A 27,497-nucleotide genomic window follows, 5' to 3' on the forward strand; every position below is an offset into this window, starting at 1 on the left:
CTATTACATTTGACATTCTTTCAAATATATTCATAGTTAAAGTTCAGCCACTTCATCTCTTCTTAAAGTCAAAGCCTTTTTTATGTGTTAATAAGGAGTCCTATTTCTGGCCAACATCTCATTATTTTGTGTAGCACTTCAAAGCCTGGTGCTCAAACTCCAATGATCTATTGTGCTTTGTCAAGTACTAAATCAAACCCCTTGTAAAACAAGACTTGGAAAAAAAAAAACGTTTTGCCCAAGTGTGCTCACATAATCAGGAACATGGAAAAGTTAATTCTCGCCATGTTTTAAGAGCAAGTAAACCCAGAGCTCCTTTCTCAAATATCCCTATAGTGACCTTCTCAGTGCACAGCGGCAGTATTGCCTTCAGATTAAGATCCATAGCTCTCATCCTGTACACCTGCGACCGATTTTCATCCCATCTCTGGCACAGGGGGAGAAATGGTGTCGCGCCCGACCACAGAGTAACGTGTATCCGTAATGGAGACAAGGGGGGTGAACAGGAGAGGGAGGAGGCTTGGAGCACTGGTGGAGGGAGTAACACGGGTGAAGGAAACGTATGTGTGTGGAGACGAGGTCAAGAGGGTAAAGATGGAGCGAGAATGTGTATGAGTCTATAACTCAGAGTATAACAGCAAGGGAGAAGAAAGAGAGAGAAAGCCTGAGGATTTTTTTTCGAACTCTCATGAGGAGTCTGACCTTGAGGTTGTTAATTGCACTCTCAGAAGTTCCCTCTCTGCTGGTGATTTACCATGAAAACGTCTGGCTGTTTGATGGCTCTCCAGGTCCCTTACAACCCAGATACAATAGGTCCCTACCTCACTGGGAGTCACTGAAGTACCCGCTGTCTCGTCTGCAATCATTGGGAAAATAGAGGGAAAATGACAATGTTCCATATAGATGTTACACCTCGGGGGTTTTGTGGAACTACATTTTACGGCTCCGACAGCCAGTCCAGCTCTCATTAGTTTATCGAGTAACCTCCTTCATCGTATTTGTTTACAGCACTTTTACTTCACCCGCATTTCGTCAGATCTTGCTCGGAAAATCAATAGTCGTCGTTCCATGATTGACCGATTTTCTGCATTGCCCCAATTCCCAATCGTCCAAAGTAAATGGTTTCCTTTGTGAAATGTTTCAAAATGTGCTGTGTCGTGAAATAATGAGGCAGGAATTGATCCCTGTGACAGATGTATGATTTGTTTACACCATTGTTCATTGTGTTATTCTCTCTATTCAGACTTCTATACTTATTTTCTGGTTTAGCCAGCTGCTCCTTCCTCTTAAGAGTTTTCTCTATACAGGAAACAGTCAATTGTAACTAGAGCTGGAGGGGGCAGACCAGTGGAAACGAATGGCTTGGCTTTTGACAAATAGCGTTCTGGAGACTAATTGCTAGCAGGGGAAGTGAAGTACAACCGAAGGGGAAATCAAGAGAGTGCTCTGCTTATTATCACAAAACCTCAAAACTACAGATCTTCGAACCGCCAGCCATCCGTTTTTAGCATGAAACCACATTCATCCAGATGTATGGAAGTGGATGCCATTTTGAAAAAGGGAATATTAAAGCTTGTGTGATGGACTTCATAATCTAATTTGATGCTAAAACATAACTGGTTGTTATTGTTGTTCAATGTATTGTTTATCAGTGAGTTTTAGAGCATGCAGTTCACAGTACTGAGCCAACCATGTGCTCCACACTCAGAGCCGCGTGCTTCAGCCAACTCGGACATGGAACAGACCCAAAGACTTCCCATCCTGAGCAAAAAGAGCCCCGAAGCGAAGCTCAAATGATTGTTTTTCTTGAGGTAAAGCAACATGGCTTCAGAATCTTTTGGGTTCTCTTCTACTCATTGTTTTGCTGTGGTCATTTCTTACATTAAGGGAACACTTTAACTGATATTACTGCTTTTTCAAAGTGTGTTTGTGGTTAAAGGAGGTAGTTTGAGTTTCGAAATTAGAGTAGGGAGGAGAGGATGGGCGTGTGCATGAGAGGAGTGTGGGTTCTGCAGATAGTGAGGGAAAGAGAGAAAGAGGGAGGGAAAGAGTGAGAGAGATGCTGAGCGTTTGCCAAAGAAAACAGTTTTACTTGTCTGGATGCCAGGGGAGTTCAGAAACCATGCGATTTCCATCTGAAAAGACGGCTCTCGTGATCTCTCTTTCTCCCTCTCATTCACTGTCTCGCTCTCCCAGACTCTGTGTACGATTATCTGATAGAACATTGAGGTTTTCCTGCTACAATTTACGCGACCAAACCAAATGTGTTCTGTCCAATATTCAGTTCAGATTGGCCTAACTCCACACAGCTAAAAATATCAACCAGAAATGTGCTTGTATTTATATACAGAGGATATTGCTCAACACGTGTAAAGGCCCTGACACACCTACCCGGTTTTGGGAGTCAGAGGCCCTACTCAGGTTGGTGTGTCCCGCACCGTCGTTGCTTTACGGCACATTTTCACACCTGGCCGCGGCCGATTCAACATGTTGAATTGGCCAAAGAAATCACTCTGATTGGCTGTTGCCCCTTTTGAATGACGAATACACACTACTGCTGCCTGCTGGTAAGGACAGTTATTGCCACTCGTCGACTGAAGTATTTGCGGTGTGTTCGTAGGCGGGCGGCGTAGCCGATGCAGGCGACGTAGCGGACGTAAAAGTTGGGACGCCTTCGGTACGCGTTCTTTGGTCTCAGGTTGGTGTGTAGCGGCCTTAATAGAGGGTTCTTGCTTTTGTAACCACTACGGGTTCCCAAAAAATCTAAACTTAGTGGGATTTGTCTCAATCAAAACTCTAGCAGGCAATTTTGTTAAGGAAATTGATTATAATGTATTCTATCGGGAAAAATACCAAACAAATGGTATTGAGACAAATGTAAACTGTGTGTGTGTGTGTGTGTGTGTGTGTGTGTGTGTGTGTGTGTGTGTGTGTGTGTGTGTGTGTGTGTGTGTGTGTGTGTGTGTGTGTGTGTGTGTGTGTGTGTGTGTGTGTGTGTGTGTGTGTGTGTGTGTGTGTGTGTGTGTGTGTGTGTGTGTGTGTGTGTGTGTGTGTGTGTGTGTGTGTGTGTGTGTGTGTGTGTGTGTGTGAAAAAAAAAAATCTCGAAAACAATCTCTTCAAAGCACTTTGCAAAGTGATCGATAAGGTCAATAGAGAAACCTTCAACCTGGATCAGGATGAAATTGGAGGGGATTTAAAGTAATGTACAGATTTAGCCTGCACACGCTCATCACAACAGGTTGTCTCATTGTCTGCGAGGCCTGATGGGAAAAGCCTGATGTTGTTTTTAATCTCGGCTTAAGCACAGCCAGTAGGCATCGTGAGCCAGGCTCATCTGAGCTTTAGGTGTCTGTGATCCTATCTTAGCACCAGGTGCATTCATGTGTTAAAAGGCATCAGCTAAATCTTAAAATCAATTCTGAGAGTATCCGGTAACTTGTGCAAACATGCAAAAATTAGAGTAATATTATCTCATTTCCGTCAGGGTTATCATGCGCTCCATTGTAATATCAGATCCAGTCTCTAACCTCCCATTTCCCATCTTTAGTGTCCCAGTATAATGCGACAAAATGAGATCTTGAGATGCACAGGAGAAAAGCAAATGAGATAAAAGCACCTTGTTCGCCGCCATTGCAACTCCTAGCATCTTATTACCCAGAAACCTGAGTGAATTACTTAAATATCTGTTTTTATTGGCTCTCTCGATCTCTTCTTGCTCTGTAGTTACAGAATTCACTGGTGTTTGCTTTGTTCAAGGCTTGAAAACCACCTCAGTTGATTGTACTGAACTTCTAATCTCTGTAACTGTGTTAATTATTCATGGCCCAACCCACCCTGCTGCTAGCTCAGCTTTAGATGTATTGCACATACACTAATCAAAGGCTTCTCTTTTGTCAATACAGCCACATCGAGTTCTGCCCCTGTTAATCAGACGCGTTCTGGCTCCTGAGAAAGCGACCACCTGTGATGCTGCAGGAATGGAATTGTGTGTTTACATTTATATGCAAATTGGTTGTTTAAAGGAATGGTCCACTCATTAGATAATTAATCAAAACTTCAGTATTTAGTGAAACATTATGTTTAAACCATACCCTGAAGAAATCAGCGATATTCCCCGGTAAATAATGATTTTATAGCTCTTTTTTATCAAAACCTTTATATTCCGTCTGGCCGCCGCCATTTTTGCCATTTTCAGTAGTCACGTGATGGTCGTGACGTCATCCATGCGTTCACTTTGTCAACACACGGAAACATGGCTGAATATTTGAGTTCGGACTCGTCAGCAGAGGAAGAAGTTTTGATGTTTTATCAGTATGACAATACGACACCCTCTGTCCGTAGACCCTCACATCGTACAAGGAAAAACTTCCGAAGAAAACCCCCAGTTTAAAGGGAACATGGGAGAAACCTCAGGGAGAGCAACAGAGGAGGGATCCCTCTCCCAGGACGGACAAACGTGCAATAGATGCCGTGTGTAAATTGAAGAGATAATACATTTGCAACATAGGTAGTCCAAATGTTTGAAAATGCATGTGTGTATAATGGGAAGATGATATAAGATACTATATGTATGCATGTAGTACCACCCTTGCTAGCGATTCCCTCTCTAGTTTAGCATACTCAGCTTCGTTGTCCCTGGCCATAGAATCACGATTTTATGGGGCCGGAAAAAACTGGGGGGAAATACACACTAGTCGGTACTACGCTATATGGAAAGGCCACCAAAAACTGTCCTGGCCTGGACGCTAAAGGACGTTAAAACGGGGCTAGCCGCTGCAATGGAAATGCGCTATAACATACCTTATTCTTACTCCGAGCACTACTTCTGCTCCTCCGTCGCTTCACACTTGCAGAGGGCGATTTCTCAACTGGCCGAACTGGTGTCCTGGTCGGTGATGACACCAGAAAGACCGATGGTACTGCATCTCCATTAAGTAATGGTTGTTCCATAAATCCCATGTTATGTTTTATCATACTCTCAGAGTAGTCGTCCGGAAATTTGAAATGTTCGCTGCATACATGAGCCTGTAAATCTCTCGGTTCGGGCCGGCCACATTTCGCTAGCCACTGCCTCTGAATGTACTTCTTACGCTTACCTTTTGGCAACAGATGGAACTAAGCATTCCGTGGATTGTTCCTATCAGAATTGTGGCAATATTTCGCGATACAGTGAGGCATATTTGAAGAGAGAAACTACAGTAAATAACATGGAGATCAACGTGTCCTCGAAAACCAAACGCATGGTTTACGTCACGTCCGGAAAATGGCGGCGCCCACAGTGTTGATGTTATTTCGGTATATAATCAGTTTAAAATCACTGATAATGTCATCGGATTAAAAAAAAAAAAAGAAAGACTGGCAGAGACTGGTCTGTTTTATCGGATGATAATTATTTAAAAATGAGTGTCATGAGCATACCATTCCTTTAATTAAGCGTGTTGAATATCAGTGAGTGTGTGCGGGGGAATACTTAACTATGGATTAGTAGACGGTCAGCCTCAATGCACTGCGATCTTTTGCCAAATCACTGGACCGGGACAAAGTTGTGTATTTGCACATTGCTGTGATCTCAATCCAGGATTTACATTACATTTAACAGCAAAATACTTCAGAGCTACTAACGTTCATTGTGGCATGCTAATTACAACATCAAGAAGGGAAAGATAAAAAGCTTTCAGTTTTAAAGTTTATCCAAATAACGTATTTGACACCCTAGAAGTTGTATGCTGATATTTTTTACACTATGAAATTGACTCGTCAGCATCATGTGTAACACTAATTTGAATCCATCAGCCACAATCTATTTGCAGTTATTGCTGTTGTAAATAAACATAACGCTGCTTCTCAGGAGTTTGAACACTCTTTATTGCCGTCGAGGGAGTGTGACAAAATGTGTCTGCCTGACAGCAGCGATGGCAAACATTAACTGAAGAATCAATCTAAAGCTTCACAGGAAATGTCACCATTATGCTAATTTGCCCTACATCAATGTTGTACTATCTGTAGAGTTGATGTTTTTTCACTCATTGCCTGCCTGCTAGCTTTAATGCTTCTCACAAGGCCTCAAAGTCAATGTTTATGTGGTAGTGGGCTCTGTGGCCCTCAGCTGCTGCGGACTAATCCATAGTCCCCGGCTTTAATGGACTAATGGCTCAGAGTGCTGCAGGAAAACAAAAAAGCTCTAATTGATTCTATCGACCAACGTGCATTATGATCATCCACAATATATACCAGGTGGTACTAATTAACGGCAGAGTCAAGTGTCACACATTGTGTCTGAACAGAAGCACGAATGAGGAGTGGAATTAGTGAAGCGGATATCCATTCTCCTCCGTGAGAGTTCAACCTGAACCGGGCAGTTTAATCATCAGCAGATACTGGGTTGAATTCAGCTCTTGAAATGATTAGGATAATGTGAGTTAAATGTAAGTTTTCACCAGTAGTCACACAGTTGGTGCGCTTTTCTAAGCAATACAGTGACTGAAAAACACCTACACTCCTGTAACTGTGTTTACAGAACGTTATATAGATTAGTGACTGTGGTTTTTGTCTATAAAAAGAAAGTCAATTCACTTGTTTCTCCATTAAGCAGCTGCTAATCGGCCATTTGTGTTCAGGCTATTTTGTAAGGTTGTTTACCTGTAACCAAAGAAAAACAACTTTTACCATTTGTGCTTGTTCTAACAGCAAAGTAGAAAATCACAAAAATACAGAATGTACAGCATGATAGCAAGTTGATTAATAGTGTACCTCCTCCTGCCATCATTTAGTGTTAATTCTACCTTGAACTCCATAGCAAAGTTTTGGTTTGGGGCAAAGACGTTGACACAATGGGAGGGGGGGGAGACATGCTTCTCAAGTGTAACCTACCTAGCCCTGCAGAACTACCTCCTCCCCACATTATTTCTAACTTAGGCCATCAATTTTAAAGCTCCATTGACCTGCCTGTTTTGAATTATTGATATCTGTCAGACTGACGGGCTTTATTAATTAAAATGGAGATGTACTAATTAAGAGCACGGCATGAGGGTGTCATAATTGTAGCCCCGTTTTAATTTGAGTGTCGCTCATCAATTTAATCGTGGTTTAGCAGAGTGGGCTCCATGTCACTGGGGGGACGGAGAGGTGCCCTCATGTGACATGCGTGCACATGTGTGTGTATGTGTGTTTGATTATATATGCACCAGCCATCATTTTAAACCACTCCAACTTGCCATTTTAAGATTGTCAGTACCGCCTGCTTTAAAGACCAGATGTTTTAATGACTTTCTTTCTTTGTTCATGATCATTTGCATGAGAACATTCATTATTCTTTGTCATAATCCTAGAAGATAAATGGGAAATTAAATTCAAAGACAGGCCATTCAACCACAGAACATATCAGTTCCTGCCTTAAGCTGCACACCACATATATGCGATGTGGGGCCACTTAAATGTACGTGTAATCAAAGCGCTGGACCGATTTCCAAGGAGGTGCACTATAAAAAGCAAGTTTTGTGTGCTTCAGTAACTTGTCTGATACAGAGAAACACATTTCCAAAGGAAACGATGTGATTCCTCCCAAAGGATGCTCCAGATGTGAGTGAAAGACATGGAACAAAACAAGGAAATAAGCTATAAAGCTCTGTGACTGTCAAATAGTTTAGCGTTGCTTGTTCAGTGGACCTTGTATGCATATTTTCCCCTATATGTATTTGCAGTGACAGTCACGTGTTATGGATGTTGTGATTTCATACTATCAGCTCTGCCAGTGTGGCATTTTATCCATCTCACATGCTGAGAGCTTGCCTGAGTCCTATCAGGTTAGATCCCAGGTGTCTCAGAAAAATCATACATCTTCCCTCAGGCAATGTTTTGACCGCCTTGGATCCTGTCAATAGTGTCTGCTGCACTAGTGTAATGACAGTTGAGTCATTGATACTTAAAGGACACCAATTACCTGCCAATTACCAGTGTGGAAGGACAAGAGAAAATGTCACCCAGCTTGAAAATGTACCTTGGATCCTGAAACCGCCCTTCAACGTTTTCAAAGAACACCTTGAAAGAAATTGCCATCTGGACCTTTATTACGGGTATTCTATAAAAGCATATCGATGTACATTAAACAGTCATAACCCCAGAAATGCTAGTGTTAAAATTGGAAGTCTAAACTGGTTCTTCATATGATTTTAACTTGTGTATAAATCAAAGGCATGCCCCACACTTCTGTTAATTCCCAGATGTGGAATACATCCACCTTCTGGACTAACAGATGTATAAAAGAGATTTACGCCGCGGGAGAGGCTATATAATGTATTTACCGCAGAGGCATGCAATTTCACCTCCAAGAGAGAAGATCATTTTTCCCTCTCGCGGCACTCATACGAACTTAAAGTGATGATAGTGCCCCATCAAAGGACCTCTCGGCACAGATCTGCTTACTTCACTGTTCATTTGTTCCAGAAACACGTTTTAATGACATGAATAACATCTAGCTTACAAGAAAGGTATTTGATCCGCGCTATTTCAACAGTTGGCATCCTCTGAATTCTGCCACACACTGTTGAGTCCAATGCACAAGCCTGACAATTAGTGAAAACTATCACACAGATGTCTTCCCCAACAAAAAGGCCTTATGTTGTAAGGAGGGAGCGATAAAGGTCATTGAAAGTTAGCCATTTGTGAGTCTGACAGTAAGAGCCATCTGCTGGCACCGATCTGCATACATTCTTACTGAACAGGACAGTAAAGTATCCTTTTACTTAATGATCCAATAAGGGGCTCTGGGGTCTTTGGTGTCTCACATCAGATCTAAAGCTGAGACCAGACAAAAGACCAGAAATGTAAATAAGAAGGACAGGCACAAAAAAAAGTGTATCCGTCATTTGTTGAGTTTCTTGATCACACACTTGGTTAATACAGTTAAAAAAAACAGAGATAGCCTTTCCCATCTTCATTTCTTCTTTAAAGTGTGCTGCAAATGAGTTGGCTTTAGCTGTATTGAAGGCTTTATATTTTAAAAAGTGAACCACATACTCACTCTCATTCTTAGCCAATCATGTGATCCCTGATGTTGCCTGTTGGCTGTTCTCAACTCTGCCTTTCTGTTTATCATTATTGTTCCTTTGGCTCTTGTGACTTCCCTTCATCATCATTATGACATTTAAAAGCTGCATAAACCTCCCTTTGTTCTGCTAAAATTGCCGAACTTAAAATGGTCGACCCGAGCTGTTTCATAAACGTACCAAATCATAACTGTCTCTCTTGCCACACACTGCCCGACCTTTTATATGAGATAAAGCTTCGATTGTTGCATCTCTACTCAGTAGGGGTTTTGTGTTATACTCTTTTTCACTTTTTCTGTGTCTCTCTCGCTGTTGTCCTTTGTTCTTCAAAGACATTTGTCATCAGCTAGCTTCACCTGCAAACTGGCTAGCAGTGGCACGGTCACTACACACACACACACGCACGCACGCACGCACACACACACACACACGCGGCTGGTACAGTTGGCCCCCCTCAACCCCCATTTTGAAAAGGTTGTTCAGACCATCTCCTGTTTTTCCTCAACACACACAAACACGCACACAACCCCCACCATCATAGAGCCCTTAATATCAACAAGGCAGCAGTTTGCCTGAACTACAGATTTGTCACCCCCCCCCCCTTCTCTCCCGTCCCTTCCTGTAAACAATGGGAGCCGGTGGCTTCGGTCATGTGAGCCCACAGCATCTGCAGACGTTGAGGGTTGTTATTGTTTTTGAATTTGGTTCCACACACTGAAATTGACTCCCATGTGAGCGGGGGTGTGTGGGTGTGGGTGTGTCAGGTTTGGGTCGGCTGGGATGTTCTGCCAAACGCAAGGCCTGCAGAACTTTGTGTGTATTTTATTTTACATGTGTGTTTATTGTGGTAGCATTGGCAGCATAACCTCACTATTAACAGCAAATGGATGTTTTTACCAGGGGCTTCTCTCTCTCTCTCTCTCTCTCTCTCTCTCTCTCCCTTATTTTCTCTCTTGCAGTTTCACAGCTTTGATGGAGGGTAAACGTAACACCCCCATTACACACACACACAAAATAATGTTCTGAAGTTTAGATCTGCAAACATTAAATGCCCAGACACTCACATACACACTAACCACGTTACACAGCGATACCACTCCATATAGCATGCATAATTCATGACCTCCCACTGATGTAAACATGGGTGCTTCCCTCAGCTTCTCTGTAGTAGGTCTTTGTCAGAAGGGCTGGTGGAGTAAAATAAAATACTTCTTTTACTCAACACTTTCATTCAGTAATGGCCTATTCAAGGGAGTCATTGTTTTTAAATCCTCTGCTGACTTATGGCATGTTGGTTCTCTTTGGTAGGAGATCATGTCTCACTGATCTTCACTATAGTCTTAACAAACCTAAAATCCTCCTCCTTTTTCTCCTTCTCTCCATTTTTTCCTCCACCTTTTGTCTTTGTCTCCCTAACATACAGTACATTATTCTCTCTCACTGTCCACCTTCTTCCCTTTCTCTTTTATTCTTTCCATCGCCCCATTTCCCCAGATGTCAGATTGAGCTTGTCCAATGTTGCTTTCCGATTTTCATTTTCCATTCCTCACCTTTTTTCTCTCTTTCTGTCCCTCTTTCTTTCACCTCCCCTGGCTGGCTGTATTGTCTCTTGCTCTCTCCATCTCTGCTTTCCCGCTCATTTCCCCCTTCGTTCCCCCATGATCTGTCTCTTCCACCCTCCCACACTCGAGCCCTCCCTCTCTTCCTTTGTCTCCTCTCTCTGCTGCCTGCTTTGTGTGTGTGTGTGTGTGTGTGTGTGTGTGTGTGTGTGTGTGTGTGTGTGTGTGTGTGTGTGTGTGTGTGTGTGTGTGTGTGTGTGTGTGTGTGTGTGTGTGTGTGTGTGTGTGTGTGTGTGTGTGTGTGTGTGTGTGTGTGTGTGTGTGTGTGTGTGTGTGTGTGTGTGTGTGTGTGTGTGTGTGTGTGTGTGTGTGTGTGTGTGTGTGTGTGTGTGTGTGTGTGTGTGTGTGTGTGTGTGTGTGTGTGTGTGTGTGTGTGTGTGTGTGTGTGTGTGGCTGTGTTTTTCCTCTGACTGACAAGAGAGAGATGTTTGCCTGCTGCTGGCACTGTAGAATAGGCTAGTGTGGCTAACTCACATAGCCTATGAAATCAGTAGCTGCAACCACAGTGAGGCGAGTACAAGTTGTTTATCTGCACTTTCTCTGACAAACAACTGTGTCCAATGTGTCCACACTCCACAGATTTCACTACTGTCTAATTGCTTAGTTGGCTGTTTTCACATGGGAAATCCAGCTGTGTAGAAAATAGCTGTAATTAATAATATAAACTTAAATGAACATGCAGTTTACTGAACATGCATACACAATCTATACCCACTAAAGACACCAACACATCGGCATTTCCAATTATGTATGCAAATATGCCAATCATTTGCAGTTAACCCCACAGGAAGGGTTAATGATGGGTGCGCAATCACACATTTACAAATGATTATGATATGATACCTCACACAGATAGACAGCAAGCAAGGGCGCATCCTCGACTCACTTGTTTTTCACATTTATGACAGTCCCAGTTTGTTTTGTTTTTCAATGCAGCATTGCCCAAATCACAAGCTGGCAGAAACTGGACATCAATCCGTTGTCTCACCTGTGTTAGCGCGCAGCAGAGGACACATACACAGCTTTTGGTTTGCACATGTTTATGTGTGGTTATTTCTGTTCTGCTTTTAATTTGAGACACAAATACTTTTGTTAGTTGAATTTGGCTGATGGGCGATATTACACAAAGCCCTGCAGACTCATATTTCAGATAATTTATAAGAATGAAACTAACACAAAGTAGCCTCTGGAGGTCTAAATAGGTCCTTGTTGACCGATGCACATTTGTAAATCCTACCTTTTGTATACACACACTCATACTCACACACACCTATCTCTAATAAAGTTAAAATTAGCAAGCCACGCTTACAAAAGAAGCTCAGACTGAGGGCTGGAAAGGTCTGGTTTCTAACCTTATAAGCAGGTTACTATAGTGCAAGTTAACACGGTCTCCGATTACCAGCGTAACCTTGTTTCTCTGAGTAACCTGGCTCCCTAAGTGCATGGTAACGCACTGTAGGTTACCTTTGGCTGTTAGCTATAGCACTCACAGCAGCTAAAGCATTGTTCCTTTCCACATTACATGTAGTACCTATTGTCAGGCTGCAGCCTCAACTATCCATTTCCTACAGCTCGCTTCTTCGGAGGCAATATGTTGTAAGAGTCCTAAAAATGATTCCAGATTTGCATAAACAAAAGCTTAGACGGTTGAAGACAGTGCTCTTTATACAAGAAAGTGTTCTCAAAAACTATTGCTAAAAGCATTTGTCTTATATGGATGCCTCAGTATGGGTTCTTAATGTGGGATAATGGAGCGGAGGACTCTTTGTGTGACTTGTTGACATGGTTGAGGGGGAGGAAGGATGGGGTGAGCTCTCTCCTCTCTTGGTGTTTTCATTTTTTTTATCATGGTTGTGTCTTCATGCTTGGAGTCACATCCTCATAGCACACAGCAGTACATTAATCAGAGATTAAACCCGCCTGATGGAGACCTTCCCCCAAACACCCTTTTTCTCCCTTCCTCCCTCTCTCTTTGTCACTCTTCCTTTTGTCCCTCTGTTATTTATTTTTCTCCAAAACAATTTCCATCACCGAATAAAACCTCAACATAAAGGTCAACCAAAACACGTGTGGCTTGTATTGATTTTCTGACCACTAATGAGTAATTTTCTGTCCTTTAGCAACAACTATTAAGGTCCCAGTGGGTTTAAAGGGTGCATCTGCAGTGTGGCTGCAACCTTTGATGACTGCAGATGTACAGTAGGAGTGAATATTCCTAACTCTCACCTGTGAAGAAGGGCATCGCTGTCATACGACATCTCAGTTAACTTTTCCTGGTAAAGTCGAGGTTAACAAGCGCACAAATGGGAGGAAGAGGAGAAGGAGGTAAGAGTGAAGGGGGAGGGGTGTGTGAGTTAAAGGCCTTTAGGTACATGTTGAAGTGGCGAGCAGATCCTTTGTCCTGCCTGAGGCTGTGTGGGGCGATTGGACCGGCTGATAGGCCTTTTATAATGCCCTCCATCAGCTCAATCTCCGGGGCTTTTATGAGCACCTTCAGCAAACACACACACACACACACACACACACACACACACACACACACCCACACACTGACCCACATTTACCCCAACCCCCCCACCCCCTACAAGGTGTAATTGGGAAAGAGGGCCCTTCCTCCACTGTGTATCGCTCTCTTGGGAGCTGAGAGGCTTGAGGTATGTAAGGAAGTGTGGGTGTGTGTCCGTCTGTGGTTACAGCCAAGGTGTTTATAATCAAGCTCTGCAGTGATAAGTGTGTGTGTGTGTGTGTGTGTGTGTGTGTGTGTGTGTGTGTGTGTGTGTGTGTGTGTGTGTGTGTGTGTGTGTGTGTGTGTGTGTGTGTGTGTGTGTGTGTGTGTGTGTGTGTGTGTGTGTGTGTGTGTGTGTGTGTGTGTGTGTGTGTGTGTGTGTGTGTGTGTGTGTGTGTGTGTGTGTGTGTGTGTGTGTGTGTGTGTGTGTGTGTGTGTGTGTGTGTGTGTGTGTGTGTGTGTGTGTGTGTGTGTGTGGAGCACTCGGGCTAACTCGTGCTGCTCTTACGACCCCCATCATCACCACTGCACTTGATACTAAACACTAATGAACACACAAACACACACACGCTGATGGGGTGAAAGGTAGCTGGAGGAGGAGGAGCTTCCCCCAATCCTTAAAGGGTGGCGGGGAAAGTGGAGAGGATTTTCATGAACCTGCACTTCCTTTTGTTTTCTTCTGCACTATATCATAGTGATGAACATTGTCGATGGAAAGAGAAATGGAGGTAGGGGTGGATAACAAACAGGTCGAACAGAGAAGGGGGGAGAGGGACATTGGAGCAAAAGAAACGGGATGCAAAGGGGATCGGGGGTGGGAGGCTTTAACAGTCAGACGCTCTAAAGGTCGGCATGACTCTCATAGTTGGCGCCTTTGCACGCATCATAGGGCGACCCCCTGACACGTACACGCAGGTACCTGCATGCAGAAACATCTCACAGAAAGTGACTCATTTACCCCAACACACACACACACACACACACACACACACACACACACACCAGACACACACACACACACACACACACACACACCAGACACACACACACACCAAGTAAAATGCACACACATGAGCTCTATTTGGACTACCTATGTTACAAATGTATTATCTTTTCAATTTACACACGGCATCTATTGCACGTCTGTCCGTCCTGGGAGAGGGATCCCTCCTCTGTTGCTCTCCCTGAGGTTTCTCCCATGTTCCCTTTAAACTGGGTTTTCTTCGGAAGTCTTTCCTTGTACGATGTGAGGGTCTAAGGACAGAGGGTGTCGTATTGTCATACTGATATTCTGTACACACTGTGAAGACCACTGAGACAAATGTAACATTTGTGATATTGGGCTATATAAATAAACATTGATTGATTGATGAGGCCAAATGAGTAGCTTGGAGCAGTGAGCTCCTGTATATTCCCTCTGCTCATTACAGCAACATCGTGTGTGTGTGTGTGTGTGTGTGTGTGTGTGTGTGTGTGTGTGTGTGTGTGTGTGTGTGTGTGTGTGTGTGTGTGTGTGTGTGTGTGTGTGTGTGTGTGTGTGTGTGTGTGTGTGTGTGTGTGTGTGTGTGTGTGTGTGTGTGTGTGTGTGTGTGTGTGTGTGTGTGTGTGTGTGTGTGTGTGTGTGTGTGTGTGTGTGTGTGTGTGTGTGTGTGTGTGTGTGTGTGTGTGTGTGTGTGTGTGTGTGTGTGTGTGTGTGTGTGTGTGTGTGTGTGATCGATCTACGTTACTGTAAGAAAGAAAGACAGAGAGAGAGTCTGAAAAACACACATGGTAGATGAATGAGAGCTGAGCAAATGGTAAGTGAGAGAGTGTGTCAGAAGGTGTGTCAACTTATTCATCCATTTACAGCGTATCTCCTCCACTCATTAGATTCAGGACAAAGGCTGGGTGCAACGTGGGTATATGTGCAGATACTACCACGCTGTTGATCTGCAAACTATTCAGTGTGTCGACTCTACAGCTGTGTCTGTCTGTCTGCAGACACATGAAGAAGTAAAACACACATGCGCCACACATAGGGTCTCTGGCTCCATGCCCGGCAAATGTACGCCACGCCCTGTTTTTCTCTTACCAGAGGGCGTTCACTAAGAATGGTGTGCCTGTCTGAGAGTCTGTTTGTCGCCCTAAAAAAGGGAACTAGACGACACCGAGTATCTGTTTTCATCGACACGTACTGTCAATGACTCAAGCTTAAATATGTATCTGTAAATAGCTGTGTTTGTGACTGTGTGTGTGTTTGTAGACAGACAGCTAAACATGCTAATGCGTAATCGGCTAATTAGCTTGGAGCAAATGCCGATGATGATTAGACACAGTTGTGCGCTCAGAAATTATTGTTGTCTTCATCATCTCCTCTATTCTATACTATATGACCTACCTTATACATGACCTCTGTGCTGCTGACAAAAGTGGATCATTCACAGGATGTTCTTGGCTTTTAAAATTGGAGGGTGGGTGGTTGACATGTTGACTTGTTTTTTACAGAACAGTAACAAGATGGGAAATAATTGTAACTATTGGATATTCGTTGGAGGCTAAAATGAAAACAAAAAACCTTGGCCTCTTGTTAGTTCAATAAGAACATTTGACCAATGCCTTGTTTCTTATAATGTCGGCACAATAGTCTCTGTTCTCTAGGTTTGATTCATATTAATTGTAGAAAGCAATTTCTTGAACGCAGTCCTGTTTAGGCCTTTGATTTTGTAGCTTTAAGATTTAGCAACCACTAATGATGATGTCTTCATTGCCCTCACTTCACTAAAGACAATTGCAATGACATGTAAAATGTCATCAGTTAGATTTTCCAAATTGTTCAGCCCTATTCAAAGTGGTGCTTTGACCCTCATGCTAGCTCCTGTTTGGCAGGTATAAGGTTTACCATGTTCACCATCTTAGTTAAGCTTATAGCATCCTCTTGGTGTCGCTAGAAGAAAAGTACATGTATATGTAAAACACTTTTTAGCATTTTATAAACAGTTGAGATACTCATTGTGGATAAAGGTCGGATAAAGGCACTGCAATTCCCAGCAGTGTATCATGCTACTGTATACAGTGTCAGTTTATGCTAACAGCAGCCATATTCTTAGTTTGAAAATAAGGATTTGACTATTGGCACCAGCGCACAAAAGCAAGATTATTTATTTGAAATGTATATATTAATAATCTCCTAATGTTACCATAAAAGGTATCTTTCTTATAACCCATGTGCCTGACTTTACAATGATTCAAACACAATGCCTGAGGCTGTCATCAGCACCTGTGCAAACCTCACATACACTCTCAATCGGTCATAGGTGTAGGCCTCGACTTCACACATTCACAATCCACAGGAAATTAAAAAGACAACACTATAATATGCCTTTTGTGCATTTCTCCAGGGCTGTTATCTGTAACATCTCTCGAGCCCGAGTGATGCACACAAGCATGTCAAAGAATATTCCTGTGTGTCCCCTCTCACACATCTGCCAATCAAAAGCTGTGCCCATCATGCATGTTTGCCGCGTGTCATATGCAGATGCCTTGTGTGTGTGTGTGTGTGTGTGTGTGTGTGTGTGTGTGTGTGTGTGTGTGTGTGTGTGTGTGTGTGTGTGTGTGTGTGTGTGTGTGTGTGTGTGTGTGTGTGTGTGTGTGTGTGTGTGTGTGTGTGTGTGTGTGTGTGTGTGTGTGTGTGTGTGTGTGTGTGTGTGTGTGTGTGTGTGTGTGTGTGTGTGTGTGTGTGTGTGTGTGTGTGTGTGTGTGTGGCTTTTCCTGCATCTGTTCATGACCATTTGTTTGTTTATAAGGGGTGTGTGTGTGTGTGTGTGTGTGTGAGAGAATGTATACACATACTGCATCATCTCAGCGTGTGTCCCAGCGTGTCTATGGTGTCAAGAAGTGTGTGTGTGTGTGTGTGTGTGTGTGTGTGTGTGTGTGTGTGTGTGTGTGTGTGTGTGTGTGTGTGTGTGTGTGTGTGTGTGTGTGTGTGTGTGTGTGTGTGTGTGTGTGTGTGTGTGTGTGTGTGTGTGTGTGTGTGTGTGTGTGTGTGTGTGTAAGAGATCAGATAAGCACATGATACAGGAGGAGATTTCTGATTTATAGCTTATTGAGGAGGAAATAGGCGGCATAGTCCAGTGGCTGTAATAAACGAGTAGACCTCCCTGCTCCACTCAGCATCAAAGAGACAGGCCAACACACACACACACACACACACACACACACACACACACACACACACACACAGACAGACACAACACTCCCTTTTTCTGTCTTTCATGCTCACTTTGCTCAGTGTGATTCTGCAGCAACACAAGTGGAAGAAGCTCAAAGTTTGGGAGGAAAAGTGAGCAAGGGGGAGAGAGGCAGAGAGTGTTTAAAGTCAGTCCAGCAGGCCTGAAGGGAGGAAGAGGAGCGCGAGGACGGAGTACAGATAGAGGAGTGTGGGAGAGAGGGGGGTGCAGCGCTGGACTCTGTCTCAGGGAAGTTCTTGCACCACACCTTTCTGCTGCCGTGTGTGTGTGTGTGTGTGTGTGTGTGTGTGTGTGTGTGTGTGTGTGTGTGTGTGTGTGTGTGTGTGTGTGTGTGTGTGTGTGTGTGTGTGTGTGTGTGTGTGTGTGTGTGTGTGTGTGTGTGTGTGTGTGTGTGTGTGTGTGTGTGTGTGTGTGTGTGTGTGTGTGTGTGTGTGTGTGTGTGTGTGTGTGTGTGTGTGTGTGTGTGTGTGTGTGTGTGTGTGTGTGTGTGTGTGTGTGTGTGTGTGTGTGTGTGTGTGTGTGTGTGTGTGTGTGTGTGTGCGCATGTAACCGTGGCCCATTAAGTTTGGAGCAGGAGTTTGTTAGAAAGAGTACACAATGAAAAGAGTGTATTGTATTGTGTCTGGCTCCATGTGAATCATCAACTGTGTTGTATCTAATCTTGTCAAGAATGTAACAGGAGTCTTCCCTCATTTGCTTTAAGTGGAGGAATGAGGAACGGTGTCTTCAGCCAAATGTTTTTCCAGGAAAGTAGTTTGAAGTTATTGTACTGGTAAGATATGTGCTGTGGTTTCACTTCACTGTAGTCTAGGGAATCTTTAAATTCTTTTTTAAAGCATTTATATTTGGAAACAGTCAATGTGGGACTTGTGGGTGTTGTATTCCTGGGTAAGGATATGAGTTGGCGCCTCTCATGTCTTAGAAACAGAGACAGAAGTTATGTATGTATTTAGCATCCAGAAAAGCCATTTGTAAAGAAAGAGGTTTCCATTTTCTTTCTTTAAAGAAGTTATCATTTCACCTTGTTTCATTTTTTTAAACTGAAGTTAAAATGTGATGAAAAATAAAGAAACAGTCCAACATTTCATTGGCTCACATCTACCTGTCAAACCAACATGGCCACAGTAACTTGAACCCTGTTATTGTCTCACTGCCTGCCCAGTGTTTAGTTTGAAACTGGAACCTGCTTGCCCCCTATAATGGTGGTGAAGACTTTACCTACCACACACACACACACACACACACACACACACACACACAGAGAGAGACAATCACACACACACCCTGCCGTCTTTCTCGATCCCATGCTGGCTCTTTTTTTTGCTAAATTCACTTGTGGTACCCCCCTCAACACACACACACACACACCTTCGTTGGCAGGTTGGCAAACATCCATATCTCCCACTAAGCTCATCAAAACCCCTGAAGAGGGAGCTGTTGTTTTACTTGTATCTTCATATTCCCCCACATGAATGAATCCCTACTCATCTACCTAATCTTAACTCCTGTAGTTTTTGTATTTTGCTGTGTTCAAAATGTATTCATGATTGTATCACTAAAGGTACTAAGTTGTAGCTCAGTCCCATTGTTGATGCTTGAACAAAATATATGATCAATAAAGAAGAAAAGTCATTGGCCTTTTTAGGTTTCAATTTTAAAATGAGAATATTCCACAGCACAACCATTAACAGCATCTACAATAATATTTAGTTTGGCCTTTGAAGATGAACTAATTATCCATTTATGAATAGCCAGCAGCAAGATAAAACGTTATGGACTGACGGCTTCAGGTCGGGTAATAGGGCACTTTATTAGCGTGATTGCACAGTATATGTTGTCTGTGGCTGATGACGGTGTGCACCTGGTGTCCTGTGTTGTCACCTGTGTCTTGTTGTGCTGATTAGAGTGGGTGTATTTAGGCTCGGTTTCTCTGTCTGTTGGAGGGCTGGGTGTGTGTGTGAGATCCTTGTGGCTGCAGGATGTGTGAAAGGAGAACCGCAGGATTGAGGCGGTGAACTTTGTGCCGATGTTTTTAATAAATGCCCACGTCGGGTTATATTTTTGGACGTTCTGCCTCTGCCTCCTTGCTTGGTCTGGGCCGCTCAACGGTCAGCTTCACAGATCTGTTTCATGTAATGTGTATTAGCAAACAAGCTCTTCGCTTGCTCTCTGGCTTTCTTCTGATGGAGCTAAACAAACACGGTCATGTTGCATTTACAAAGCCTCCGGGGGCCGATATTGGAAGATGTTTCATTGCTAGTTAGTGAAGTAAGAATATCAAAACACACACACGCGGTGTCACATACAGCGACACACAAACAAGCTAACATATGAAACTCATTTATCAGAATTCACTTACCCATCCATTAGCTGTCCCTACGTCCCCTGTGTCGCGGGTATCATGCCTCTTATCATGCGTCTCCCTAACACACACGCACACTCTTGGCGTGTGGTAATTAGCTCTAATAAGCACTTGGCCCAAACTAACTTTGATAAGAAGACCACTAATGTGAAATGTGATTTGGGGGAATACCCCTTCCCACTCTATCTTCCTCTCCCTCTCATACATCACATCTTAATTTCTATTCCTTCTAATGTGTTTTTCTAAGATTTAATATTTAATATTTCCAGACAGACAAAGCACCCAGTAATTATTGTCAGTCATTATTGCCATGGAGATAATATCTAAAGTCACATGACGGCCTCTCAAGGTGACCAGGAAGTGTTTTTTACGGCGACGTTGGGTGGGGGGTTATGTGTAAAAGTGGCAGTTTTGTGTGCAGCTTCGTTTCATGATTTATGTAGTGGCTGTAATCATATTCAACAGTGGGAAGGGTCATAAATTACACATCAGCTAATGGAGGCGGGGGCTCTTTCTTTGTTAGCTGTAACACTCTCAAAACCATTTGGAAAACACTCCTCTCCCTCCTAAGTTAATACATTTTGAATAGCTCTCACATTAGTGTTAAAATGTAAAATGTATTCACAAGGAAATTATTGATTAATGCTAACTTTGAGTCTGTCATTAACTTTAACTGCAGAGTTACAGTGCTCCTCTGAGGCAACACAACTAACTGCTCCATTGAGCTGCACAGTAACTGGGTTATTTCAAATGTCAAGACCACAGATAAACCCATTTGTAATAAATATTGTCTCCTCTCACAAACAGTCTCTATTTAATTAAAGGCGACTGGCTGTTTGGCCGAGCTTTGAACATGTCAGCTCTGCAAGCTACTCATTAAAAAACAAACAATGAACATTTTTCACAATAAGAACAAATCATATGTGGTGAAAACAAGTACTGTAAGTATGTATCAACATCTAAAAGGGGTGTCAACTTGTGCCAAGGAGTAGTTGGAGAGAAAAAAAAACATATGTTCAAAAATTGTTCTTAATACCGACAAAATCCGTCCTTTTGCTTTATTCTGCAGAGACTTTGTTAAAAGGGAGGTTTCTCATAGGAGCATGGCTAAATTCAGTTTGTTTTAGACAAAACCTGTTTCATAAAAAATACTGCAATACATTTAGTTTTATCTTCATCTCCACAGAAAACCTAATCATGTGTCCTCTAGAGTCAGAAATGCCTCATTAGTCAGTGGTTTGTGTAATAACGACTGTCAGCTTTGAGTCCTCCAAGCCATCTTAAACACATCTGTGTTATTTTAGTGTCACATGTGGATTTGGGGATTTTCTTTCTCTCCCCTCAGATTTGCTTAACCCCGGTCATCTTGGACGGGGAGCATCTGTGCCTTAAAGCCGTTCTAAAAATAAACATGGGGAGTCACTTCCGGGCCTCTCACCACGTTTAACACGGTTGTTGTTGTAAAGCCTCTCCGTAGCCTTTGGTCGTACTGTATGCTTTGGTCACATCCTGTAAGGGTGCGAATTGTTGACCAGGTGAAAGTCATTACATGTCTTTCATGCTTTACAGTGGGATGGTTTACCAGAAAGTCAACTGAACATGACTCTGAGGCTTTTGCATGTTTTAGCATGCACTTGTTTTTACTGCATTACAGTACTGATGCAGTGACTGTAGTGATCACAACTGAAGCCCTATTGTGACAAACCCTGTGGTCCTCATCACTGTGGTTACTTTTCTGGCCACTTTCCTAGTTTTTATATAATTGTATTACTTTTAATTGAGTTACATTGAAAGGGACAATTAACTTCAAAAAGAAAATCCAGATGTTTCCTCTTACCTATAGTGATATGTATCCATCAAGATTGTTTAAATGTGAGTTGCACCACAAGCCAATATTCATGTACAATTATATAGAGACAAGCTAGACGACCACAGTTGGCAACTAACACCAAAACAATCTACACTGATAAATAGCCCACATGGAAGAGGAACATTATCTAATGTAGATTTTGTACTGAACTCAAGGATTGAATTATCATTTGGGCTGGATTTCTTTTTGCTCGCCTGTGCATGAAACTGAGATCAGATAGCAGAGCATGCATATGAACAGTGTGTTCTGAACTGGACAGACACAAGTGCTGATGGGAGAGAGTAGCTGTTGCATCATCTCACAGAGTTCACATAACTTGTACAATCCTTTATTCAATTCACTTCTAAAAGTTATTTTATTTTGGTTTGGCAGGTATTATGAAAGTCAAAAATAGGTTGTTTATTTCAATATATTTGTTGCCTGTACTGGATTTATACCAATTAAGATGCAGAATAAGTCTGAAAACCTAAATGATGGCTGATGTCATGTTTTTCCAAGGCAGCAGGAGATGTCATCATTGTAACATACTGACTTTGATCATTTGGCTTTACACACTATCAAAGTCTTACTTACTCAGGACACACACACACACACACACACACACACACACACACACACACACACACACACACACACACACACACACACACACACACACACACACACACAGTGCTTGTTATGTTAATAGGGAACATGTACCATAGGTATGCTGTCTGTAATAAAGCTATTGACTTCTCTTTGATCACAGGGATTGCCTCTCTCTGAGGAATACATGCGGGAGGATTAAGATACCTGCTTCTAGTGCACGTTTGCCTCTTGCCAATTACAAGAGACAAATATGTGTGCAGTGTGTGTTTAGCCTGTTGTATGGATTGGCTGCTGTGTGTACTGTACAGCCACTGAGCTTGTGTTAATTGCACAGGCTTTAGGGTTTGAAAGTAAGACCCACATCAGTCTAGATGAGTTTAAACATGTTATTTTTATACAGCAGCATTTCAGGTGTTGGCTGTTGATTTTACCAATAGTGTCTGGCCAATTGCGTCAGTCTCCCTCAAAGAAAATCAAATAAGAAAGAAAACTTAAATACAATTAGCAGCATAGACAGTCATCGCACCAACATGCAAAGCAGAGTGGCCTGGTTTTGTCTGAAAACATCTGGAGGGAAAAGAAGACGCACACTGTGTTCTTTAGCTACATAATTTATATTGGGCATGCACAATAAAATAGGTTATGGTTATTATGTATTAGTGCGATGAGGAAAAATAGCTGCTATTTATCCGCCAGTAGTACAAAGTTGCTTCAATTGACTCTGAGGTTGGTGGCAGAAGATGCTCAGTAATATCTAACTCCTTTCCCCCTGTGTTCACAGACGGTCAGAGGAGGTGGACATGGACAAGGTGACGGCTGCCATGGTGTTGACGAGTCTCTCCACCAGCCCGCTGGTCAGGAGTCCGCCTTTCAAAGTCAACGGTGAGTTTCTCAGCTGTTAACTCGCCCAATAAGTGGGAGACATCTTTTTGAGTTTTGACGAATACAATATGTTTTAAACTTCACAGCTTGAAATACATCTTTGGCTTTGATGTGTAATTTCTTTCGTACCAGACCTTTATGACCCCATGAAAAAAGTTGTGCAGCCAAAGTCTTTTTATTAGCATGTTTTGCCGTACGCTGACTTCTCATTCCCCCACAGCTGTTATCATGTGAATGCATGTAGAGTAGACGCTTAGATGGATAAATGACTGCCACCTGCTGTGCCTTAGGATTCTCTCATCAATGAGTTGTGGAAATGTAAAAAAAAAAAAAAAAGGACAAAGAATCTGGATCTCTGCCACCCTACATGGTGGCGGGAATCCAAAGTGCCCCTTAACTGCAATCACATGCAACCGCTCGGTTAGTCTGTGTAACCACTGAACATTCAACCGTGCAGCCAACCCTCCAACCACCATGCACATGTCATCACACACACACACACACACACACACACACACACACACACACACACACACACACACACACACACACACACACACACACACACACACACACACAGGCAGTCAGATGTTAAACGTACATCACATCACATACATCATGCATACATGCACAAAGTGGATTTTAAATACCAACTGTACACTTGTATCTTAATGTAGTCATACACATGTCACACCAATGTATACAAGCTAGTTATCATACAATGTGCATTTACATCGGTACACACAGTTAGTTCTCATGTATGGTGCAACATGCCTAGCATCATGGTTCACCCATAATCCAACATACAGTATGATTGTTCAGTTGCCTTCTAACTCTCATTGAAAGATGTTTTCTAATATAAAAATAACAAAAGAAAAAAGAGCAGATCAGAGAAGCATTCTTATCTTCACCAAGCCTATCAAACTATATACTCTTATTCTCTTCGACTAACATCCATCTAAACAAACACCTAACTTTCTCACACACACTAAAGTACACACTTTAAAGTTTCCCCCAGCCTCAACCTTTACAAAGTGAAATGTATTTTGTTGCTGATATTCAAAAGAAAAATGTCTTTGATCTGGAAAATCAAGACCTTGGAAGTGTCTCGGCGGAACCAAGTAACTTTTCTTTTTTCCTAGTGTCGCACACAGCAGGAGTTCTGGTAGGCTCTTTGTGTGAAGTGCAAATAAAGCTGTCTGAACTTAATTGAATGTCTTGATCTCCCATCACTGACAGTCTATCTCCCACAGGTTCTGTGAATGTATCATCTACAAATATGAATAAAGCAGTTAGATTTGCTGTTTGATTTCCTCTCAGGATTTACCTTCCTTCCTGTCACCCCCCCCTCTGTTTAGAAGGTCTGAGTGGTTCGTGGAAAGACAACGGCTCCGCTGGCCCCTTCACCCCCTCCAGTAACAGCTCCTCTGGGGGCTACTGGAGCTGGTCTGCCCCCAGTGACCAGTCCAACCCCTCCACACCCTCACCCCCGCTCTCCGCAGACAGCTTCAAGCCTTTCCGCGTGCCCAGCCTGGGGGGTGTGGGGAACGGCCCCGCGGGGCCTGAAGACCCCAGCTTGGACGATCAGGACGGCAGCAGCCTGCTCTTCGATGAGCCCATCCCTCGCAAGCGCAAGGTGAATACTGCAGACAACGTCTAATTCAAAAGGCTGGGAAGAAAAGGCCAGTTCTCTAAAAACTAATCTCAATCGACAAATAGTTAAAGGCATTTTTACTATTAAAAAACAAATAGGCAAACACAAGAAGAAATGTGTTTATTGCTCATATTTAAGAACATTCGAAACATCAGACAGTTAGAAAACAGTTTCTTCTTTTGTTTGACAAACATTAAATTGTTCATGATGGCCATCGTCTGGTATAAAGCGGAACAGCTTTCTCCACCAAAACTCAGCTGGTTAAAACTTTGTTTTGTCGCCTCGTCACAGCCGAAATCTGGATTTAGTTCTGCTTATTTACATGTTTTTTTGTTTCGGTTACAAAATAAGGATTTAATCAGTTTGAATCAGTGAGACGTCAAACAAATCACTGTGATAAGCTTAGTTTAGTCTTTTTATCTTTTCTAAAACACTCCACACGAAACATAGTTGTACAATTAGTCACCAAACAAACAAATAGACACAGATTGATCAACTATGTTTACGTATCAAATGATCAGTGAGTTAAATCCAACCGAAAGTTCTTCATAACTTCATAACAGCCCCATCATATGTCTGTACACACCAAAACCAGTGTTTCTTTATGATTTAGTCTGGGGTTTGAAAAAAATGCAGTGTGAGTAATAGTTTATTGTGGAAGAAAGGCCAAAGCAGAGAGACAGATGCATTTTAAGATAAAGCCATCTTGTTATGGACAAGGTCTAAGCAGCTTTTCAAAGAGTTATTTTGAAAAGCCATTTTCTCTCAGGCCGAAAGCTCCAATTAAATTGCCCAGTAAATTCCTGAGCCCTCATAGTTTCTAGGAAATAAGAGATTGCTCTGTGATCGTGACCTTATGCGGCGCCCTAGAAGGATTATAAAAAGTCGCAAGAGTACTGGAAGAATTTCCTTTTCTTTCAGAGCGGAGTCACATATTAAGGGGTTTAGAAGAGAAAGGCAGCAGCTCTCCTGATAGCAGGCAGATCTCTAAATAAGAAGATGTCAGATGTACACTAGCTGCTAGATTCCCTCCTTCCACACACTGATACTAACCTCTGAGGTTAGACTCTCTGACTGATTGGCAGAGATGAAAATGGGACAGGAAAGGACGCGCAGCCTTTCTGCTCCAGCGGTGGTTTTGTCATTGTTGCCCTGATGTTATAAACACAACACACACACGTTGTTTTTTTTCTCACTCATCATTTTGCCTCGTCTCATTTCTACACACACCACTGACAGCTCAGTGTCACTCGTTATTTGTTGTGGTGTATATTGCTTTGCTCTCCCTCTTTATCTCTCTCTCTGCTTATCAGCACTCCTACTTGCCGGTTGGTCGTTTTCTGTCAGTATCATCCATCTATCCCTCCTTTCCTCCTACTCACTCATCCTTCCTTCCCCCACTTCCTCTCCCATGTTTCGACCTCCCTCTCCCCTCGTACTGTCAGTGTGTGTGTGAGTGTGTGTCCTCTGGACATTTGCCCTTCATAATTACTTCTTAGCCTTCACGTGCAGCCGCTCCATAACGGCAGTAATGATTTTAATACCCGCTACAGCAAACATAAAGATCCTGCTGTCCTCACGTCTTGACTAAAAATCGATATAGACCCGGGGGTGAGCTCAACATCATACTATAGTAATTGGGGACTTATCACAAAGACGACCAACAAGAGAGAGAGAGAAAGAGAGAGACATTTAAAAGTGTAAAGGAGAGAAAATCAGAGCCAAAGAAAGGTTATGGATAAAGAATTAAAGGGGACTAATAGGAATAACTGAACTGAGAATGAGACAAAAAAAGATTTCTTAATAATTGGATAACGATGTCGGTGACTTACATAAACACAGATAAACATGTATAAACACATGCTCTTTGTGCAATGCCAAGGTTTCACATTAAATGATCAACACACTCCTCTGGTGCTCTCTCTTCTCTCTTGGCAAGGCAACACATTTGGATGTCACTATTTAATTAACTGTGAAATGCTTATTTTAAAGGGAATAACTCACACTCACCACCACACAATAACAGACTTTGTTACCCGGAGACAAAACAATGCACACGGGGGAGACAGAGACAGAGGATTGTTGATATGCGTGTGTTTCTGAAAAGAGGAGGAAGATTTAAGAAAGAAAAAAAACATATTGTCCAAATGAAATCAGCCTCCTTAACAATAGTTTGATGGACAGGCCTATGAGACCATTTATAATGGCTTGGAGCGGGGAGGCACATGGGGCTTATCACTCCACTCAGAACAATATACAGTATCTCTTAGGACGCCTGCGCTGTAATTACAGTACACAGAGAAAATGATACGGTAGCCCGCCAGCTCACAACCAGAGAGAAATCTACAGTTTTTCTTCCTTACTCAGCTCCTAGAAAAATGTGTTTTCAGATTAGCTCCACACAAAGAAAAAATACATCTATAACCAAGGTGAAGGAGAACATTGTATGAAGTTTTATTTGTATTTATTTGTGTAAGTATCAAGTCAAAATGTACTGTTTTTACTAAAGTGAAGTTTGACAGCATAACAAAAGAAGAATCCACTTTTTTTAATAATAGAACAATCAGTTTAAGCTTGGATAAAATGCAATTGAGCTGATATGTGTCACTTAAAGCTTTTTGATGGAGCTACAGTCATACATTTCATTAACTGTACATTAGCGTATGACAGGATAACACCGACCATAGTTTTCATCATATTTTTTCATTTCTGTCCGTCCTTGCACTAGTGTCACAGATGCTGCCA

At 42.5% G+C, this 27,497-nt stretch overlaps 1 protein-coding gene across 2 annotated transcripts in view; it reads left to right on the forward strand.

Annotated features, from left to right (window-relative positions):
- znf704 (zinc finger protein 704) overlaps positions 1–27,497 on the forward strand; it is a 45,163-nt gene that overhangs the window by 9,976 nt on the left and 7,690 nt on the right. Inside the window, exons 3-4 of one of the 2 annotated variants that reach the window (XM_034095159.2) lie at positions 22,998–23,098; positions 24,460–24,734. In XM_034095159.2, the coding sequence (XP_033951050.1) occupies positions 22,998–23,098; positions 24,460–24,734 (376 nt within the window). Of the gene's footprint in view, positions 1–22,997; positions 23,099–24,456; positions 24,735–27,497 lie in introns of both variants that reach the window. The other variant, XM_034095158.1, reaches the window with a different exon arrangement.

Source organism: Pseudochaenichthys georgianus, chromosome 11, assembly GCF_902827115.2.
Source record: "Pseudochaenichthys georgianus chromosome 11, fPseGeo1.2, whole genome shotgun sequence".
In the NCBI taxonomy this organism is placed as follows: Eukaryota; Metazoa; Chordata; class Actinopteri; order Perciformes; family Channichthyidae; genus Pseudochaenichthys; species Pseudochaenichthys georgianus.